Source organism: Haemorhous mexicanus, chromosome 9, assembly GCF_027477595.1.
Source record: "Haemorhous mexicanus isolate bHaeMex1 chromosome 9, bHaeMex1.pri, whole genome shotgun sequence".
In the NCBI taxonomy this organism is placed as follows: Eukaryota; Metazoa; Chordata; class Aves; order Passeriformes; family Fringillidae; genus Haemorhous; species Haemorhous mexicanus.
This window is the reverse complement of record NC_082349.1, coordinates 21,387,927-21,410,828: the sequence shown is the minus strand read 5'-3', so window position 1 is coordinate 21,410,828 and position 22,902 is coordinate 21,387,927. Positions and strand designations below refer to the sequence as shown.

Sequence of the window (22,902 nt, the reverse complement as noted above, 5' to 3'; positions counted from 1 at the left end):
TCCCTCTCAGTTCTGGTCTGAAACAAGGCATAGTGGATTTGAAAACTGACTTCTTGTGGCATTTATTAGCCTGTGGCAGGACAGAGGCCAAACTGGTAGTGCTTGGATCATACACAGCTGTAGCCTGGCCTTCTCAAGACAGTTTGTGACACTCCAGTTTTCTGCAGTCTTGAAGCACTTAACATTAGCACTTGTATAACAAAAAAGCTGTGGGTTTGCACTGGACATGACCTTTCCTGGCCCACTGAACAGAGATTTTAATGTGCATCATGGCAAAAACTTCACAGTGTACTTTATGTTCATTTTGAAAAAAATTCTAAAAGCTTCTGCAGCTGCTCTCACACCCAGTTTTAGTGGATGCAAGCCTGATGACAAATGATATGTATCATTTGTGTATATGATACTGTGGTTATTCTATCAATATGCAGATCTAAAACCTATAGGTATTAGGAGGGTATAATTTATTTGAAGTATTTGAAATTAAATGAGATTAAATGAAATTAAATTAAATGAGAATGTTTAGCTAACAATGATCTCTGAAGCTGCAAGTCTGCCATCTGCTGTTCAGGGGGCTTGAGCCAGCCTGGACTGCTCAGAGCTTCCTTAGTTTTTATTACTGTTAAAATATTGTTACGTTTCTGAGTATTGTTGTGTGTAAGTGCATGTGATAATCATACGGCAAGCTGTCAGAATTTCTATCACCGTAATCAAGGCAAAAATCTATTGAAATCATACCTACATTCTTTTGAGTTCTGAATAGCAACATTACTACAGTCCCACTGCTAGTTTTTCCAAAAAAATTTGTTACTGATCATCAGTCTTTCCCTACGATCTTTCAGACTAAAAATAACCTGTGAGAAAACGTGATTGCCATCATGATGGCTCACCATCAGACATCTGAAGTAGCCTCTGTTCTCAGTGGGCTGTGCAGCACTTTCATTTTTAGTTCAGTAAATACTGCTTTGGTGGCTTTAGAAAAACAAACTGTCTTGCAGCAGCTCAGGACTGCGTAGAAGATATTCTCAGAAGGAATATCTGTCCTTCATAAAATAGTCACACTATGGTGTGTCTGTTTTTTGTTGAAATGCAGCATTTCAGCATAAACATGAGAGAAGTTGGAGTATCTAAATGCAATATTATTTTGGATGGGAACAAAGCTATGATTAGAACATTTTATGATTTATTTTTTTTACTAAAAAATCAAGTCAAAAATATGAAAGTTTGAGGAGAGGCAAGGGGAAGGGGAAAATATTCAGAGAGAATTTATAATATTTTGAAATTGTAGTATTAAAAATCATATTTGTCCGAGAAGTACTTGGGAGTTTTTCTTGGTCTAAGCTTCCTAATGAAATCAGTGTGTGTTACTGAAATGCTATACTTGACATTAACTTGAATGGAAAAGATTCTGCTGTGCACTTTTCCTCACTCAGTGCTGTCAAGCTGAATAAACAGCGATGGGGTTTTTCCTATTCTATTTATAACTTCTGTGTAATAGCTATGCAACATCTGCCTGATCCCTTCACCATATAGTACAGTGTAGGAGTAGCTTTTGGTCTCAGTATCCCTTCACTGAAGTGTAGGCTTATCTACGTTAGAAATCTTCAGGAAAAATAAATCTGAAGCAAAAGTGTGAAACAGATACTGAAAATTATATTTTCAAATATACTGATGCAGAATTAAAATTATTTGTTATCAATGTTTTTTTAGTAAATATTTTGTTTATTTTAAAATTACGTTCTTAGTTGAAGTCTGTGGTTTGTTTTTGAATTCAGCTGATATTTCTAGATATGAAGTGGCACTGAAGATGCAGAAGCTTTGGCCTCTGAACTCTTTAGCCTCCACAGTCAACAACCTTCTGGGCTTTTTGTACTCATATGTACTTGCAGCAGAAACAACTGCTCCTGCCAGGCTTTCCTCTGTTGATTTTTGTTGTTGATGCAGTTTGTCACCAGTTGTTTTTTCCTTTTCATCTGTTTTTCTCCTCGTGTTTAATGTGGTGGCTCCCACACTGTGTCTTTCATAGCTGTGTAATGGGAACATACAGTAGGGGCATAGATACCAGCAGTGCATAAACCTTTGGAGCTAAAACCTTCTTCTAACCTGCAGTCAAGAAACTGCTGCTGGTTTTTGTTTTGCATTAAAGGCTTGTGAATTTGGGTAGAACTTCACAAGTGTGACAAATGCACATTGTTAACACAAAAGCCAAAATCAGATTCCGACTTCTAAAACAAAGGGCTACCATACTTTGTCATGTTAAAAATCTCTGAAAAAAGTGTTATCTGCCCTTGCAATGGGGTTTTCACTGCTGTTTTTTTAATGGAAATGGCTGATCTTTGGCAGGCATTTTTTTCTCACCCATCCTGCTCCTCTCTCCCTCCCTGCAAGACATCAGGCTTGAGCATATGCTTGTTATGAAACATTTCAACCCAGTAGGTTGCAATCTGGTCAAGTTATGTATTGGTGCTACAGATCAGTTGTACTGGTCTCTATTTCTAAAAAAACAGTGGAGATTGTAAACTGGCTGAAACACAGAGGCATCTTCCGAATGCTGCTTTATCTGTTTACTTGCAGGCTTGTGTTCTAACATCAATTTCTCTCCATCTTTTTTTTATTTCATGTAGAGCAATTACATGGTGTTCATGGCAGAATTGTTCTGGTGGTTTGAAGTGGTGAAGCCATCATTTGTACAGCCCCGTGTTGTTGTGCATCCCCAAGGTAATTATGTTATGGATTGGCCTTAATATGCATGTTTTGATATGTATGTGTACAGATTGCCATTGTGTTCACAGATGCAGTTAATATTTTCCTTAACAGGATTTGGCAGTGTGCAACCCCCTTAAAGAAGGAAAGGAGTTCTCTTTCTTCATTGTAAATCTTCATCTCATCTCATAAATCATAATTAGATTTTGTTGTCTGTTACCAAAAACTCATTTAAATTGTTGTGGTATAATCACTTGCAAATTTTCCTGACCTAAACAAGCCTTGAATCCATTTATGCCCATGCAAGAATTACAAATGTTGTAAGAAACCAAGAACAGAATTTACCCTGAAGAGCTTGTGTTGCTGAGAAGATACCAAGAGAACAAATCATAAATCTGGGCAAAATGAATAGAGAGCTAATTGTAAAATTTCATTTTGTGCCAAGTGCAAAGGCACCATCTTCCATCAGCAATTCTCAAATTTAAAAATCCACCTTTCAGATAGATCTTGAGATCTGTTAATGACTACTTTCAAATCAATAACACAGTGCAGTGATTGGCTTTCCATGCACTTGGAAGAGATTTTCATTGGGTGGCTGTTATACCTTTTCTTCATTTTTATGCTTTACAGCACATACAACTCTGACATAAATCTTTAAATAGTGCTTACTGGTTTAGGGTGTGACAAAAAAATCTTTTTTCAGTCTAAGAGTTTGGGGATAAATTTTATCAGAAACACTTCTTCCAGAACAACTTTTGCTAAAACTGTTTGTTTCCTTTTAATTTTGTGGCTCTTTTTTAGTTTTTTTTTCTGTATTAGTACTTCCCTTGCTTTTTTTAGTCTATTTTGTCAGCCTTCATTTCTTTAATTAGTGGCAGTACAGGAGCTTTGGAGGACATAAAGATGAGAGGAAGTGACAGTTTTAATTTAAATAATGGAATCAATGAAAATTCTTTAGATCTTTGAAAATCATTATTTCAGATTATTTTGGACAGCTTTTCTACTATATAATTTACCTGAATACTAAACTATAATAACTTGAACTTTTTCTTCTTGGCAGCTGAACCTGCAAAAGATGCAGCTTCTGCTCACAGCTTGAATGCTAACAGAAGAAATTATGTGGATGGTCCATCTGGTTCTGACTTTGTAGCCAGGTAATGTCAGAGAATCACTAGTACTGTTTCACAATATCCTTCTCTTTGTTCAAAATCAAACAGATTTTTAAATTTGGGGGTTTTTTGCCTTTTTGCAAAGCTCAGTGATTGAGTTACCAGATGCAATCTGGAATTTTGTGCAATACCCTGTAGTTCAGCCCTCCCTCCCTGCTGCATGGCAGGCTGCTTGTTTGTGTGTGTACACTTGGACAGTGCTGTTCTCTTAGCAGTGTCCAAAACAACCCTCAGCATTCAGCACAGAAGTGTCACATGGCCTTGTCCTCTTCAGTATCCAGTGGAGCTGCTGACCAGGTCTGCTCTGGAGAAGCTGCTTTTCTGGAATTCACAGCAATTTTCCAAAAGTTATAACAAAACTAAGCTGAGGTAACAGCAAGGAAAACCCTGTGAGTGATGGGTTTAGTTTGATTTGGCTAGGTTACTACAGTACCATGAAATTCAAATAGGTAAAAATAAACACTTATGCTGTGATTAATTTCCTCACCCCATCTGCCTCCTGATGGGGAGGAGAATTGGAAAGAAAGTGTAAACATCACAAGATAAGAACAGTTTAATAATTTGAAACAAAATAAAATATGCCTATGATAATATAATTATAATTGTAATGAAAAGGACAGTGGGGAGTAAACCCCAGAAGAACAAGTGCTGCACAGTACAATTGCTCCCTTCAGCAGCTATCAGCCCCTCCCAGGCAGCTCCCCCAGCTCATGCTGAGACAGCAGCCATGGTTTGCAGCGCCTCTGTGGCCAGCTCAGCTCAGCTCTCCTGGCCACGCTCCCTCACAGCTCCTCCTGCACCTCCTTGCTGGCACAAGGCACAGAGAAGTCCTTGACTTAGAGAGAGCACCACTGAGCAACCCCTGAAACACCAGAGTGTTATCAACAGTGTGCTCACACTGAATCCAAAACAGCACTGCACCAGCTACCAGTGAGAAAACTCACTCCATTCCAGACAAAACCAAGACCATGTGAAATACTATTTTTATTATTACTGGTACAGATTAGGAAGCAATATAGAAGCATCCTGTTTTCCTAATGTTCTGTAGCTGCTCATACATGAATTTCTCAAGGGAGACCTAATGACTCCACAGCTCCTTGAGAGAAGGCTGTAGACAGGTGGAGGTTGGTCTCCTTTCCTAAGGAAAAAGTAAAAGGAGAAGAGGAAACAGCCTCCATTTGCACTAGGTTAGGTTTAGATTGGATATTAGCAAAAATTTCATCACCAAAACCAGCTGTCAAACATTGGAACAGGCTGCCTGGAGAGTGATGGAGCCTCCATCCTTGGAAGTATTTGAGATGTGTACATGTGGCACTTACAGACACGGTTTAGTGGTGGCCTTGGCAGGATTAACAGCTGGAATTCATGATCCTAAAGGTCTTTTCCCACCTATTCTTCCTATGAAAAGGGACAAAAATTGTACATTAGGCCTTCTTTCTAATCTTTCTTATGTCAAGGTAAAGAAAGCCTTCCAAGTGGTCTGTCCTGGACCTAGTGAATGAGAGACAGCATTACAATGCATTTATCATTTTGGGGGTTTTATTTTGGAGTTTATTGAATGTATCTAAACTGGCACAGAGGAGAAGGACAAAAATAGCATTTTACCTGGATATTTAGCAAAGGGTTGATTTCCAACCCAGGTAATCCTGCTTAGCCTTTTCTGCTGTTTTTGGATGGGATTTTTGGGGAGAGGGGTGAGGGTTTGGTTGGGTTTGAGATTTAAGGTTCCTAAGAATGTTTTTAGTTTTTCAGAATCTATGCTGACTTTAATAACAGAGTAATAATTCTTACTACCATTAAATGCTGGGATTCCAAATCCTTTCCCTGTATGGATCCAAAGTGTGTTCCTCTTGTAGACAATGATTTTATTTTCATGTAGACTGAGCATATAAACCAGGAGAACAAGAGCCAGCCAGTAGTTTTGAACACATCCTTTGAAGTGGGGGTTCCCAAGGCCATTTGCTGTAACTCTCCTCATAAACCAGAGTATTTCATCCAGCCTGATGACACATCACTGCAGGACAAAGAAGGGGCCCAAAAAGTCATTTCAGATGGTTGGAACCCAGTACACAGGCTGCAGGTTCCCTGACTGCAGGATGTTGTAGTCCGGGCCTTCCTCCCCGTGCATTCCTGCCCTCTTCAGTGTTTGAGTTGCCATTTCAGCACACAAAGGCAGAAAAAAGGACCCCACTTGGAAAAAGTGAATGTTCTGCTGCCTTAGCTTGTTGGAGTGACTCAGAGCAAGGGCTGGAGAGCCAGAGCCAGCACAGAGAGCGAGTGGGACTGTGGCAGTTACAATGTCTGAGGTTGCCATGGAGCCCAGGCTTGGTGCCAGAACCAGTCTTTTCCCCAAGGAAAATTAAGTGTATAGATTCTCTTCATGGTAGCAGATTTTCACAGGCTCTGGGGTTAAATTTGGAAAGTATGCTTTTTTTTAAGATAACTTACAGACATTAGGATTTTAAAATTTTCAGAGAAATCTTGAGCACCATTTAAAACAGATACGTCATGTAGGTAGCATGTAGTGTTACTGATACAAAAAAACCAAGAATTTATGGGAACCTATATTTAATAATTTAATGTATAGTTGTGAAAGATGCTCTTCTAGATTGTATTTTTCTTAAATTGACGTGAATATCCTCTTGCAAATATTATTTAGAGACATTTCTACACTATACAGTATAAATAATGTAATAACACTAGACAAATATTCTGAAAAATGTGAGTTTGGGAGTGTGCTCTTCAATTCAGTGGACAAAATTCAAAACATGAAAGGATTTAATCCAGCTTGTGTTTGAAGTCTGGCTCCTCAAGAAGTGTTTTACATACAAATCCATGTGTCTTTATGTATGTGTCTTTGTTCTGATCATGAAAAAGCACCTTGATCAAAACATTGAATTATGTTAATCCCATCCTGGATTAACACAGCTACTCAATTATAGACCTTCTCTGTAAACCAAATAAAGTATCTGTATAACTAGAAACAGAGGAAATCTCTATAATTACTCCTTTAGTAGTGAATAGATTTTTTTATTTATAAAGTCATGTCTTTCTCAAAAGTCTTCTTTATCCACTTCTAGTGCATGTTGCAGTCCAGACACAAAGCAGAAGTTTCAAACTAAGCAACTGAAAATAGAAATATATGGAAAGTATGTGATATTGGCTGCAATCACTCAGTTTTGAGGCCAGTAGGAGCTGCCTCATTTTGCTCATGGCTGTTTCGACCTTTTACTGAAATCAAGCCTAAAAAATGGAACCTTCTAAGAGAGACATTTACATGAAATAAATCAGGAGACAAGTACATTAACAAAACTTGTGCAGCAGGTCTGTGGCTGTTTGTGTATGAAAAATACCTTTTTGACTTTTTGGTCCTCCTGCATTAGTCCCACTCCAAGGTTATTACAGTGTTCTCTTTTTAGTTGATAAATTAATATTTCCAGAAGAGAGCTATCCCTCACTTTCTTTCTCATCACAAAAAACAAAAAAATCTTGTCTTTGTCTTGGCCAACAACAGGGTGACTGGTTGGCCTTTGTATTGTGGCTTTTGAGGTATTAATTCTAAGTTAATGTCTCTTGCTTTATAGATTGGAGAGCCCAGCTTACACACCCCCTCACCAACTGCATACACCCCAGCAGCCTTATTCATCTGTTCCAGGTAACAACTCACAAAGGGCTGGGAGAGGCAATGAGATAGGTGTTGTCCCCTGAGTAAATTGCTCTCCTGCTTGTATTTATTCAAACATCATTTATGCAGAAAGAGGGGGACACCTTTACATCAAAAATTAATTCATTTACATAATTGACTTCTGTCATTTATAAAATGTACAAGTGGGAAGATTGTACCAAATACATTGTGTGTGGTTTTTTTATTTGACTTCTCTTTTCTTTATGTGGAAGATGGCTTACAGCAAATATTTGTGGCATATTTTAGTTGGATTTGTATAATATTTTACACATTGGTAAGTTCTTTGAGGGATGAGGGGTAAAATATATATTCAGGATGAAATTGGCTTGAGTTGTATTTTCAATATATAAACACTTTTTTGCCATTGCAGTGTTCTGAGTAGTGAAGCAAATCCATTTGTTAAAGCAACAGAAAGTGATGCTAAAATCATTTTTCACAGTAGTTACATTGGGTCCTGTTTTGGTTTCACTTAGGAGTCATCAGAAGGTCCACCTCAATGTCTTATGTAGATGGGCAAGTAGGGACATGGCCCAAAGAGAAAAGGTAAGCAGTCTTACAAGCTGGTTACAAAATACTGGGGTTTGGTTATGAGTAGTAGTAAATGCTCCATTGTAGTTTGGATTTTCAGAGTCCTGTAATGAGAATTCTTGTAAGCTGCTTGAAAAAGTAGAAAAAGATAAAACCATATAATGGATTAAAAACTGATTAATAGGAAACAATCTTCAGAAATAAATAATTTATTCTTTATACTAAAAGAGGTATACTTCAAATATTGGAACTGTTGGTGTTAAATATGTTCATATTTACTCATCACAGTGAACTAAATGTGGTAACAATAATGATCTCAGTAGCATTTAAGCTTGTATTATTTTGGGAATGCTAAGAACAATCAGGCTGAATGTTTTAGTTTTCAGTTAGACCAGTCATAAACTCTTCATCTGTAGGGTATAAACCAAAGTTAAAATGGTAGGAATTATAGTGGTGTGTAAACTGTGTCTTTTCACACCTTCCTTCTGATCTATGGTGGCAATTCCTGTACTCCTAAAATGCCCAGAATTTATTCCAAGTAATAAAAAGCATTGGCTGAGTCTGAAGAAAATGTTACATTCTAATCTATTGCGCTTTTTGAACATTTATTGTACTTATATCTATTTATCCATCTAAAAATATCTATCTAAAAATATATGCATGTTTATTACATTTGAAGCTAGGCAAAATACAGTACACCTAACAGTGCCTTGAATATTACCAGCTTAAAATAATATTAAAACCAAATACAAAGATATTGTTATTTTTATTAATAACCACAAGTTGCTCAGTTACTTTCTTTTTTCTGATCTCTATTAGGTCATCAGTACATGGAGTTTCCTTTGACATTCCTTTTGACAAAGAGAAAAGCATTCCAGCCTCTACTCCAAACAGAGGAATTCCTAGATCTGTGAGCAATGAAGGCCTTACAGGAAACATCAACCGCATGCCGAGGCATTCTAGAAAAAATCTGTCCTTCAAACCAGTAAATGGAGAAGAGGAGAATCAAGACATTGAAGAGGAAAAGGACATGACAAAGGCCAATCAGTCTCTTAATGCAAATCAAAGAAATGCCAATGAGACCAGACACTACAGGTTTCCAAATGGAGCTCTGCAAAACAGGGCAGTTCTGGATGATTTTGGCAATCAGATTGAGACGCCGAGCATTGAGGAGGCTTTGCAGATAATTCATGACACTGAAAAATCTCCCAGACTTCTCCAAACAGACCAAATTACAAATGGGTTCTTTCTTCACAATCGGGAAATGAGCATCTTGAATTCAAACATTAAATCAAATCAGACTACCCCAGATATAATCACAGACACTAAAGGTGCTCTGAGTCCTGTGACTGACAACACAGAAGTAGATACTGGAATACATGTCCCATCAGAAGATATCCCTGAGACAATGGATGAGGATTCTTCTTTGAGAGATTACACCGTAAGCATGGACTCTGACATGGAGGAACCATCTAAATTTCTCCAGGATTACGACATGCGGGCTGGCAATCACAGAGATCAATTAAGTCCCTGTCCCAGCTCAGTAAGTACTAAATCACAGGCAGGCAGCAGTGCTTCTTCGAGCTCAGGGGTTAAAATGACCAGCTTTGCTGAGCAGAAATTCAGGAAGTTGAATCACACAGATAGTAAAAGCAGTGGAAGCAGTTCTCAGAAAACCACACCAGAAGGGTCTGAGCTGAACATCCCTCATATGGTTGCTTGGGCTCACATTCCCGAGGAGGCATCTGTTCCTCAAGGAAGAGACACTACACAGTTACTGGCTTCTGAAATGGTACAGCTGAGGATGAAGCTAGAGGAAAAGAGGCGAGCCATTGAAGCACAGAAGAAGAAAGTTGAAGCTGCATTCACAAAGCAGCGGCAGAAAATGGGAAGAACAGCATTTCTCAATGTTGTGAAAAAGAAAGGGGATGGGGTATCACCTCTCCGAGAGGAAGCAGCAGGAGCTGAAGATGAGAAGGTATTCACTGAAAGTAATCGGTTGAAAGAAAAAGAAACTGAAAAATCAGATGACCAAACTAGTAAGACTTCAGAATTAATAAAAGAAAACCCAGAAAATTCTCATAGCAAATGGATAAAATCTCCTGCTACTTCTGGGGATGCTGAAAAGCAATGGAATTTAGCAAGCCCCTCAGAAGAAAATATTAATGATGGAGATCTCTTAGAATATACAAAATCTATTGAAAAACTAAACTCTTCCCTACACTTTCTACAACAAGAAATGCAACGTCTATCCCTTCAGCAGGAGATGCTGATGCAAATGAGAGAGCAACAGGCTTGGGTTATTTCTCCTCCTCAGCCTTCTCCTCAGAAGCAGATTCGGGACTTTAAGTCTTCTTCAAGGCAAGGGGGAACTCCAGCTCCTGTTGCACCTTTCTCACAGGAATCTCCTCGCTCTACACATCAATCTCCACAATCTTCCAACAGGAAGAATGCCTCTTTTCACATTAAAATGCAAAGGACTCCTAGGCCAAATGAACTGAAAATAACGCCTCTAAACCGTACCTTGACTGCCCCACGGTCTGTGGACAGCCTTCCCCGTTTGAGGAGGTTTTCCCCCAGTCAGGTTCCCATTCAGACCAGATCGTTTGTTTGCTTTGGAGATGACGGTGAACATGTAAGCGAACCTCAGTTAAAGGGAAATCTTTTGAAAGAAGTCAAGCCTACAGAAGAGGTAGCAAAAGAAGAAGGACCAAAATTGCCAAAACAGGGTGAGCAGAAGTTGGAGGAAAAGGAGATTAAGCCTATTGAATCTAATGTTTCTGAAGTATTATCTCAGCCTATCACAGAGACCGTCTGCCTCACCCCAAATGAAGATCAGCTAAACCAACCGATTTTACCACCTCCAGCTCCCAAAACAGCCAACTTAATTGAAGTTTCCTTATCAGATTTAAAGCCACCAGAAAAAAGTGAGGTATCTGTCGAGAAATATGAAGGTGAGAGTGATAGAGAACAGTTTGAAGATGACCAGAAAGTATGTTGTGGATTCTTTTTTAAGGTAAGAGAACTAGTGGATGTGTATGTCAGCTGTTAAGCTTTGTTTAAATCTTTAATTGAAATGTGGATGTTGCTGATGATTGAAGTCAAAGCAGATAGTACTGCAACTCTAAATGTGCAGGCTTATCTTTTGGACTTTATTAATTTGGCATCATAAGTGTGGTGAGATTCTACCATATTGCAGTTCGGAGCATGTCAGAGTATCCCTTTCCATGCATAGTTATGGAAGAGTGCTTGGAGGCCTTGGTGTTGAAGATCCATGCTGAATGTAGATTTTTTTTTTAACATGTGTTTTGGTGATCTTGATTAAGCATGCTCACATCTCACGGTCACTTCCTCACCTCACTCCCAAATTTAACTACAATTTTTTGAAGTACATAACAGCCTTCATTTTTAAAAATTATTCACATTTTTGAATTGCACTTTGGAGAGCCTTTTTTCCTCTCTCAGCTGGCTAAGGAGGTATAAGTCTGTTGAGACTCCCTTTTGAAGTTTGTATTTGGGAGCACTTCTTGGAGACTTTTTATTAAAGAGCTGTATTCAGACAGGCTTTTAACTGTAATGCATATTGTAAGACAGTGGTCTAGACTTATTTCCATCTTAGAATACCCCAACATTTTGTATCATGTATCTAGATGGACCTAGCTTGTCTGGAGGCATTCCTCAGTTCTAACAAAACACCTGGCTTGCTCAGAAGTTACTTTTATATGATGCATAATTATTGGGGTTTGTTATAATTACCTTCATGTCCATACATGTAGACTCTTCCAAAGCTGAAAGAAGTTTATGCTATGTGGGATCTGACTCAAAACTAAAATATCTCACTTAGCAAGCTTTCTCATATCAGTGTTGAATTTTGTTTGACTCGGGAAGGAAAAATTCCATTATGAAGTTTTTAAGAGTCTTAAGGAAAATCTTGAAAAGTAAACTTATTCCAAAGACTACAAGAGTATGTTAGGATACCTAGTGTACAAAATTAAATGTTTAATGACTTAGCAAAAGCAGTTGCTGAATTTAGAGATCTTAATATTTTTGGTCCTTTTCCTTCAAAAACGGTTGCTAGGACGATCAAAAGGCAGAAAATGATATGGCAATGAAACGAGCAGCATTGTTGGAGAAGCGTTTGAGAAGGGAAAGAGAGACTTTGCTTCGAAAGCAGCAGCTGGAAGCAGAACTAGAACATAAGAAGGAAGAGACAAGGTAAAACTACATGTCCTAATTCAAATGAACAGTAATAGTGAACATAAAAATGTCTTCTTTAGTAAAAAGTGTAACCTGCATGTCAAAGAATTGCATCTTAATATCCGAGTTATTCACTGCTAGAGCCAGATGTGCAGAGGAGCCCAGGTGGCTCTGCAGGACAGCAGGTGGCATCAGTCTGTAGCTCTCTCAGGCTGGGAGCTGTGCTGGCCTGAGCACAGCTTCTTCACAGCTCTTCCTTCACAAATGCACGAGGGTTACTCAGTTACAGCAGTGAAGCTCATAAACCTGTGTTTGGTTTTATTAGTAGCAATATCCCCAAAAGTTTAAATTGTCTGAAAATTGTAAAAAAATTTAAAAGCAATTGTCTCTTACTGGTGTTTGAGAACACTGAAGTTCCAAAAATTCTGATGCCTGTGTTGTCCTCACTGTGCTAGATGAAATCCCTTATTTGGAAAATTTCTACTGCTGAATTTTTTTGGTCATTTTTTTAGACGCAAAACAGAAGAAGAACGTCAGAAGAAGGAGGATGAACGAGCACGGCGAGAATTTATTAAGCAGGAATACATGAGAAGGAAACAACTAAAGCTTATGGAGGACATGGATACTGTCATAAAGCCACGTTCCCTCTCAATCAAACAGAAAAAGCCACGTCCAAAATCTATTCACAGAGATCATATTGAATCACCTAAGACACCAATCAAAGGTCCACCAGGTAACAAATGTTTCCATGGAAAAAGAGTCTGTTCATGCTAAAACACCAGCTTGGGTTTTGGTCCTAACAAGCACGTGCGTTTATGAGTCTTGTGCTACATTGAAACTGCACGTGTCCAAACTGGAAAGCAAAATTTGGCATAGAAATGGAAAGATGAATGTCACTTACCTGCTATGCATGCATGCATATATAAACAAACAAAAATGTTAGCTCTGAAACCCCAGTGGAGGGATGAAAATGTGTTGCAAGTTTCATGCACACCCGTGTTTTCTTCACTAATCTCTTCTTGCACCTGTAGAGCTAAGAATGAATAAAAGTTGGGAGATAAGGGATCAGTAAATAAAATGGTGACCATAAGGTAAGAATTCTTAAACTCACACAATACGTACAAAATTAAAATTTGAAAGTTACTTTTATGTTTCATGGCTATTTTCTATTTTGCTCACCAACTGCATGTGTAATTAAGAACATAGCAGCACTAACCATGTGGAACAACTTACCATTCTTTTAGATAATACAGAACTTGCAGTAATGGCTGGAAGAAGTATTGTCAGTTTACAATTAGAAAAAATAACCAGATTGCTCAGTGATCCTTTTTGTTACAGCCTCCTCTCCCCTTGTTGTTGTGGTACGTTTTCTCTGGCTGCTTCCCTCTGTCTTCCAGTGTAATTTAAAGTATTTCCTTAAGACCTTCCAAGAATCCATCCCAAGCTTTAAATTAAGTCTCTTAAGCTCTCTTTTAAAAGGACTTATTAACTTTAATTGCATCCTTTGATTTGCATAGTGCCAATATTCCCATGTTCGTGCTTCCCATTAGTGCTTAGCCTCAGCCCATCCCCAGTGGCTGCCAAAGGCTGGGTGACAGCAGGTGTTTACAGGACAGCACATATGCATGCAGGTATATCATGCAGAAAACCCTTACTGACTTTCAGATGCTGGTGTTGGTCTGATGAACAGACTCTCCTACTTGCATAGGTTTATAAGCTTTAACTTTGTTTTTATCCAGGTTCACAGCTTTATCGTGTTTTTTCAGTATCTAGTCTTTCATTGGCATCGCTGAATACAGGGGACAATGAGAGTGTGCAGTCAGGCAAGAGAACACCAAGGTAAAGCTAAAATAACCATTTCATGTAATAAAATTTTGTAATCAGCTGTATAAAACTAGCATGAATTTTTTAGAGGTCGTGTATATATTGTGCACTCCGAGAACAGGTATGTTCTCCTCATTTGAGACGTGGATAGTTTCCACTGTCAGACATTCGGGAACCAAGCCATGGTCATTTGTTTTGCAGATTTTACCAAGTAAACCAGTTGGGCAGGTATAAATGAGGTCAAAACAAAATGCTGTTCACACAGCCTCTTTAATTCACCTGCTTGTATCCAAGCTCAACCTATGGGTATTCTGCTAAATCTGTATGCTACATGCAGCTACGTGGCTGCTTTTCTTTTTTTAACATAGAAGTTTATTTTCTGTTTGTTTTTTTTTTCCTTAGCAGTTGTACAGGGAATTATTGAATGCTCACAAGGACTTCAGCCTTTTCCAAACACCAGAATTTATTTTGCATTAAAAACCACCTGAAAATAACAGAAAAAAAAAAATTTTTTAATGCAAACCCCATATTATCATTCAGAAGAAAATCACTATTTCTGTGAACTATTTGATAATATTCAGACAAATACTATTTTCTTTGTATAAAAAAAGAAAAAGTGAAGAAAAGCAAACTAGGAGAAGGGGATTGATAAGGAGTACTACATTTTCTGATATCGCCTGTTGTGTCTTCATGGCCACTACACATTTTTCATCAGCTCTGACAAACCTGCAGCTGGCTTCAGTTGACTTCTCAATTACCTTGATGTCTCAAGAACTGACTTTCCAGTTATTACATAAGAAGCTTTCATAAATTATTCAATTAGCCTAATATCTCTTGTCATCTCTTAAAAATTAGCAGTTTTAATTGAAAGGGGGATTTCTTCCAGCTATATTAGCTATTAGAAAAGGCTTGATGTTGCTCATCCACACAGGCTTTGCAGGAGGTAACCCCTGTGTATGGAGCTGGAGTTGTACACTGCTGTACTATGATTTAATGAGCAGTACATTTTCCTCAGGCTTTGGATTTGTTTAGCAGACTGAGACTTTTAAAGCATTATAAAAGCAACAGAGTTGAAAGAATTTTCAGTAACTTTTCAAACCCATATTATCACCTTGTCCTCACATCACCATTGTTTTTGAGAATCACTGAGAGAATCTCAGTGATACATTTGTCACCTTCTTCATGGAGGTGCTAATCACAAAAGATGCAGGATATATTATAAATTGAATTTTCATCTGTTGCTGATTTTACTGAAAATGAGCAGGCACACAAATTTTGATATGATACCACTTTTTTCCTTATTCTGTGCCTTTTTCTCACTTAAAAAAACTTTCATTCCAAACTGCAAATTTGACTGGCTTTTGCAGTAGCCAATCAAAAAATTTTAAATATCTTGTAATAATTTAAGAAAACTTGACAATCTTGTTTAGATCTTTAAATGCAAAATTATCCACATTTGAGCACAGCCTGAAGAATTACAGCACCAGAAGTTATTGTCTGTGAAAACAAAAACTAGAAGGGAAATTGTTTTGCTGTTTTAAATTCAGCAGTTCTCACTGACAGTTGTTGCAGTCATAAATGTAAGTCAACTAAATTTTTACTTCATATTCATCATTTTATCAAGAACTGGTTTGTTCACTACATGAGACAACATTGGTTTGCCAGTACGTGTTAAAAGTAACCCAAATTTCCACTTTGTAATTCTGTTTCACAACCAAAAACATCTCTTAGGTTTCTGTCCCTCAGATGTGGCCCAAAAATTAACATATACCTCACCTAAAGACCAACTTCCTGCATCACTCAAAACACACTAGATATTGTGCATTTAGGTTTATAGTTTATAATTCAAATCATTGTGTTCTACCTTGCCTGCTTTTCATATCAGAAGGCTTCCCAGCTGAACATTACGAATTTTTAAAATAGATTTTAAAACTAATGTTTAGGTCTGAATCTGTGGAAGGATTTTTATCCCCAAGTCGCTGTGGGAGTCGTAATGGAGAAAAAGATTGGGAAAATGCATCTACAACTTCTTCAGTCGCCTCTGCTACAGAATACACAGGTCAGTGGCAACAAGGGTCAGAAAAGTACCTGCCTATTGGTGGTTTTATGCATGAAAAGTTTACAGTTACCTTGATTTGGTTTCCTAAAACTTGATTGAGTTTTACCTTTCAAAGTAGAGGCTAATAATAGAAGGTTAACATTTTTAATCCAAAATTAGAGTACTGACTCAATAGCATTTGTGATAACCATAATAAACTGCAGTCAGGCTCAGAACAGCACATGGGCTCACACATCATTTTGTACTTCAGTAGTGTGTCTAGCAAGGCACAAAGTGTTGATATTTCAACTCAGTTTAGAACAGAGTTACAAAATTCAAAAACCAAATTGCAGCAGCAAGAAGTCTTCCTAACAATGCTAATATAAATATTCTGCACTATTTGTTTCCTAACAGATATTTTGTTGTTTATTTAGAGCTTTATGATCAGACTACTCATTCTTTATTATATTATGAATCAAATCATAATGGTATTTTTCTCCCTTTTCTCTAACTATGCCACTCATGATACTGCCAAGACCTTGCATCCTCAGCCTTATAAAAGCTCCACTTTTGCCATCCTGATATCACTTTGTTTGTGAGAACAGTAGCATATGGTTAGGTATTTTCTAGTTTTTTTCCCCCCAAAGCTTAGACAAACAGATTTAATCTTAAATTTAATTGATGCTTGCACATTCTTTTCCTAATTGGTACTCACGTGTTGGGTTTTTTTTAAATGGACTTGACCCAAGAGCACAGACATTTCAGAAATTAAACCAGGACATTTCTCCTTCAACCAGATGAATAATTTTACAGACAGAATAACCTGTCAAGTGTAAGACCAGATCTTTTATCCCTGGTTCTGGGTAAAACATTTCTGGAATTCCAAAGAGGAAAGGCAGAAGTTACTCTAAGCACTGCATATGCCTCATTGTTATACCTCACACCCTTGAAATTACAGGTGTAGAAAAAGAAAAAGACTTTGCTGTCTCCTGGACAACTAAAATTTTGTTTAGAAAAAGCAAAAGTAAAGGTCTTCTGAGAAAAAAAATTTACCAAGGCTGCCAATAATAATGATTTAATAATAAAAGACACATTTTTAAGTAAATTCAGTGACAGCTGAATGACATTTTACTTGGTCGTGAAATTTGTGGTCTCTAACCTTATTCCTGGATTTGTGTTTCTATGCATGCAAAAGTTCCACACCAGAAATGCTTCACAGCATTCAAAGTAACTCTTTGTTGGTTTATTGATTAATTTACCTTATTTGCTGTTCCTTTTGCATAGGACCAAAGCTCTTCAAAGAACCCAGTGCTAAATCCAATAAGTATATAATTCAGAATGCACTGGCACATTGCTGCCTAGCTGGAAAAGTAAATGAAGGTCAAAAGAAAAAGATTCTGGAGGTAAGAGTATTTTTCCCATAAAAGCACAAACACCTACGTCAAACCAAAGTCAAGCATTATGGAGACTCTAAAGCAGAAATGCTGACATTGAAAGGAAACCTTAGAGATGATGGCAGCAGTCAGTGAAGGGACTGAGTAACTTCTGTGACTTGCTTCCTTGTGTAGGCAGAAAGGTTCTCAGTGCTGTAGAAACGAGAGCTGTTACTTTGTACGTGCAGCACAGGGAGCTGAATTCATTCACATGTTTAATTGATAGTTAGTGCTTGTTTTATGGGGGAACTTCAATATCTAGGCTTTCATATTTTGCTCACTAAGTTGTTTTCTCTTATACATGGAGATCCTCAGGTTGGGAACTTCAGAACTAAAGCACAGCACCCTCCTGAACAGAAAGAATTGAAATACATCCCTTCTAGGCTCTTCTCCAGTTTCCGAGCAGTAGGGCAAATTCAGGACTTGTACTGTAGGAAGGTGCCTTCCAGTCTTCTCTCTTACACTGCTATAAACCTTTCTGAAAATGCACAGATATTGTAAAAACTCAGGGACACTGTGTTCCCAGGCAAAAGAAGTTACACTGAGTCTGAGCCTTGAGAGTAACAGGACTGTTCCATTTACCAAGTATGACAAATCCAACAGATTAACTGATATAAAACCTCACAGACACTTGGAATCCAGACTGAATTTCATTTCTGGAATAAACTTCACAGCAGTATTTCTTGCCCCTTCTTCTCTTCATAATCCTGCATCCATGTCTAGATGCTGCTTTCTCTGCCTTTCCAGACACTTTTTGGAAATATCAAGTCAGGAATCAGCACACACTCTTGCAGTTTAAGTAACTGGGAGCAAAATGACCCTCAGAAATCCCAGAAAAAAATAGGTGCACAAATGTCATGCTTAACTCAAGGAAGGTGCATACATCACTTGATAGAAGCTGTATTTTTTCAGGGCATGTGTCTCAAAGATCATCTGTTAGGTGAAATAGCAATCTGAAGATTTCAGCTAATTAAAAATTTCTGTTCAATACATTTCAACTGACTTCACAGTTTGACCAAGCCTGGAGTGGATTAGGGATGACTGAAATTCCATTTTAGCACCAGAGGATCTTTCAGACATATCGAGACACGTTTCAAGTTTCCTGTTCCCAAACTTGCAAGTGTTAAACCAACTTGATGAAATGGATGATGAAAAGAATTTTTATTTGGTCTACAAAAAGATTTTGGGATGTCTGTTCTTGATGTACAACTAAACAAGTATAGCTGAAATTGTCTAAATAAATTAGGTTTTGGTTGACATGGATATCTACCCTATCAAAATTCAGATGGGTGAAGCTTAGCAAATTCTAATGATTGAAAATAAGGTCTTTTAGTGGACAGAGTTAGACATAAGTTTCAGCTCTGGTAGAAAACTGATTCAAAATGAAATCTAATTAATTGAAATGTTTTCTAATTACAATGCAAAATTCATAATCTGAGTGTTTTTCTTTCTTTCTTTTTTCTTTTAAAGGAAATGGAAAAATCTGATGCCAATAATTTCTTAATCTTGTTCCGGGATTCAGGCTGCCAGTTCAGATCTCTGTATACGTACTGCCCTGATACTGAAGAAATCAATAAGTTAACAGGAATAGGTCCCAAATCTATCACAAAGAAAATGATAGAGGGACTGTATAAATACAACTCTGACAGAAAGCAATTTAGCCACATACCTGCCAAAACTTTGTCTGCCAGTGTTGATGCAATTACCATTCACAGCCATTTGTGGCAAACCAAGAGACCAGTAACTCCTAAGAAACTCTTACCCACCAAGGCATAGTAGATGGGAAAAAATTTCCTTGAGACAATTATGATAAACTTGCACTTCATCTTTACTGCCTATAGGAAATAGATTTCTAGTTGCCAACGAGACTCTTAGAACTTAAAACTGGACACCGAGTTCTATTATCATGTCCAACTGGAATGTAAACACAGTGTTTAGGAGTGCAGAAGATAACTCTTAGGTGAATAATTATGAGTGATTACAGAAATGTTTGATTTGTGTGGAGATTTGTATGTGCTAATGCAACATATAGAGTATATTTGCTCTGTATTTTGATTAGATACACTGAAGCACTGAATGTTCCTCTTTAGTGACTCAAACTACATTTTTTACATCTGTTGCCTTATATGTTTGTATTTGTGCTTGTCTTGAAATATTTTTCTTTCACTAAAGAAAAACTTCTTAATATTCTCGATACCATTGAACTTTGCATACTGACTTACAGTAAAGACTAAATGATAAATTGTATGTCACTGAATAACAGCTGAATGGGTCTGTTCTCCAAGATCCTTACGTGTGCTGTAACAAAATCAAGATTCGTTCCCCTGTGTATTTATAATTCTTTTTCAATTCAATAGTACTGATTTGCTTATAAACTAAACAGTAAAGGAAAAACCTTTGAACTGCTTGAAGTTTTCTTCAAATGAATTATTTAACAACTCAGGGTAAAGGTGATGCAATTATTTCTGTTTCAGTAAGTTGCCATCTGAGATGTAATGACTGACCATGTGCATGTTCATAACATCAGTAAAACTCAAAGTAAAAAGATTTGGTAGGTCTCTGAAATGGTTTAAGCAAGTGTGCGTTCATTGCTTTGCACTGCTCCAGCTGGAGAGAGAGCTCATGGTCAGGTCCTGCTTCTTCAAGGAAGGAACAGGAACTCATGAAACATTCAGAACTAGATCCCTGATGTTGCCTAACAGAGCACTAAATATTCAGAAGAATCACAGAATTCACTAAGTCACAGATCTTTGAGGAGTTGTATATCTAATTCCCATTGATTTTAAGATCCAGGCCACTTCCTGCCTTCAGATCTGCCAACTCGGACTTGAATCAGTTTCCTAGGGAACAGACATCTGATAATTTTCACTGTGTCTTTGTAAATTGTTTTCTTGACACTAACAGGTGATGTCTTGTGACACAGAAATTTTTAAGTACATATGGCAAAAAAGCCTAACTGACATTTCAGTAAATCTGTAACATGACCATTTGCAAAACCAAACTCTAGGCATATTTCAGTATTATTTATAAAGGGCTGCATTTTATTTCAAAACAGTGTTTGATTAGTTTATAAATCACTATCCCATTTCAGCATTTCTTTCTCTTATAATTTGCTTTTAACATAGCACTGTTCTGAAAAAAAAAAAAGAAAACACAAACTTGAAGCCTCCCCTAAATCTGTGGCTATTCTGATAACACCGTACACCAGAGAATTTGTTGGGGGGGAGGGAAATCTCATTCTCAGGAAAAGACTTGAATGATTTGTGATTCTGTTGTGTTTCAGTGTTGTGACAACTCCATTCACATAAGACAGTGTTGTGCTATAAGTATGTAGTCCATTCAGTTCCATGGGAGACGAAAATGATGTTCGTATTTCTCTCATTAAACTGCTTTGAGAGAAACTGCCTCACTACTACCATGTGCTCATTTACTTAGAGAAAAGATGCACAGGAATGAGATGTCATTAAGCAGTTTAGAACAGTCCTTTTTTAAATTATTATAAGGCCTTAGGCATCAGTGCATCTGGATTATAAACATTTTCTCAAAGATGCTGTCAGTTTACTGTAATTTATGTTCTTATATTTATGTATATTTGTTAAAACTGTAAAAAAAAAAAAGAAAAAACACTTTAAAATACATGTTTAATATGTATGTGGCTCAAAACTATTTGTGGTTAGCTGATTCCTACTGTTTGCATGTATATCACCAGGATATGTAACTCTTATAATTCAAGTGTATACATATTGTGTATATAGGATATAAATAATATTAAAAAGGGGGGGAAAGAGGGTTTGCACATTCTGCCTGTTAGACACTTCCTACAGATACCATTGTAGGAACATCTTGAATAACAGTATGAAACTGTGTATAATATACAGTGATTCAAGAAACCAGGAGGTTGGAATTAACTGACACACATATGGTGAATAACTTCAAAAGAAGTTTTATCATGGGAGGCTTTTTATTTCTAAAATCTGTTCTATGATTTAACTGAAGATTTGCGACACCATAAAGACACAGGCATCAACCTAATCAAAGTGAGCTTATATGTGGCAGGAATTCTTTGAGTAATTTAAAATCTATCTGAATGTATAATGAAATTTGCATTTGTCAACAGGTTAAAGATTTGTGCAATGTTAAAAGTAGAATGTGAATAATGCAGTTGAAAATTTCATTGCTCGCAGTATAAGGTTTTACTTAATACAGGAAAAGTAAAGCTAGAGATGCTTTTCCTTTTTAAGCCTGCAAATTTTCTAATTACAGTGGATCTTTGGTTGGGATCATGTTTAAAAAAAAAAAAAAAAGAAAAAGAAAAAAAAAAGAAAGCTTTCCATAAAGGCCAGTATTTATCACTGACCTTTCCAGAACACACTGGTGCTTTCATCAGGGGTATTATTATTGTTGCTACGACTGAATTGCCAAACTCTCGTCTTAGTTTTTGGAGCAGAATTTCATCTTCTAACAGTCATAATAGCTACTGAATTTTATTTTTTTTTTTTTAATGTTAGTATGACTGTTAGTTTTTATTATTTGGCTGTTTAAAGCCAAATTCAGCTATTTAATTCTGATTTATTGGGCACTGTTGAAAATTGTACAGTGTATTGTGTGCTTACTTGTCCACTTCTATGGAGCATAGCTTCCATATTTTTTCAAATGCTGTGCTGTAAAATATTGTCATTGCTACTTATGTGGTACAGTGTAGTTTTTTCCTTTCATTTAAATAAAAGCATGGCACCAAAATAACATTTTTTGTTTTCTTGCTTACCTCTAAATAGAAACTAAAATTATTAAATGTTGACATTAAAGTTTAAATCTTGTTTCTTCTCATATTTCAGCAATGTGAAAATTGTAGGAAATATTATGCATCATTACAATTTCTTCTTTTGTTTACCATCTTTGGTCATGCTTCCATAGATAATCTAGATTTCTGATGTTATCAGAGGAAGGCTATGAAATAATTAAATAGGCTTCATATTTCACTTGTTAGGACAAGAAGATGTTACCCTGTTCCCTTCAGAAGGGAATTTCACCATTTTAAGTCATTTTTAAACTTTGGGGCTCTGGTTAGCTTCCTTTTCCAAAGCCACACAAACATACTGGTCAGGTTAAAAGGTTTGCTTCAGACTGAAAGGTTGTCAAGGTGAAATCTTCTCTTTGTCAAGGTACTGTATAAAGCATGTGTGTGACTTCTAGTGAAACTGTTTGTATTTGCTAGTGATGCTATCTTGAACAGAACACTAGCCAAAAAATGAGGGGCCTTTTCCAGATTTGTGAATTAGTAATTCTTCCAGTCCAAATCATGCCTTGTTTGGAGCTTTGTGTTGTCCT

The 22,902-nt window shown here is 37.1% G+C and overlaps 1 protein-coding gene across 4 annotated transcripts in view; it reads left to right on the top strand.

Moving 5' to 3' along the window:
* The window catches only part of CAMSAP2 (calmodulin regulated spectrin associated protein family member 2), a 79,871-nt gene extending 57,554 nt beyond the window's left edge, over positions 1-22,317 (top strand). For 2 of the 4 annotated variants that reach the window (XM_059854425.1, XM_059854428.1), the window contains 11 exons: positions 2,622-2,715; positions 3,761-3,854; positions 7,454-7,524; positions 8,028-8,097; positions 8,902-11,098; positions 12,161-12,297; positions 12,792-13,012; positions 14,019-14,118; positions 16,047-16,162; positions 17,426-17,544; positions 19,045-22,317. In XM_059854425.1, the coding sequence (XP_059710408.1) occupies positions 2,622-2,715; positions 3,761-3,854; positions 7,454-7,524; positions 8,028-8,097; positions 8,902-11,098; positions 12,161-12,297; positions 12,792-13,012; positions 14,019-14,118; positions 16,047-16,162; positions 17,426-17,544; positions 19,045-19,350 (3,525 nt within the window). In that variant the 3' untranslated portion in view covers positions 19,351-22,317. The remainder of the gene's footprint in view (positions 1-2,621; positions 2,716-3,760; positions 3,855-7,453; positions 7,525-8,027; positions 8,098-8,901; positions 11,099-12,160; positions 12,298-12,791; positions 13,013-14,018; positions 14,119-16,046; positions 16,163-17,425; positions 17,545-19,044) is intronic. The other 2 variants (XM_059854427.1, XM_059854429.1) reach the window with 1 other exon arrangement.
* Positions 22,318-22,902: the final 585 nt, after the last annotated feature.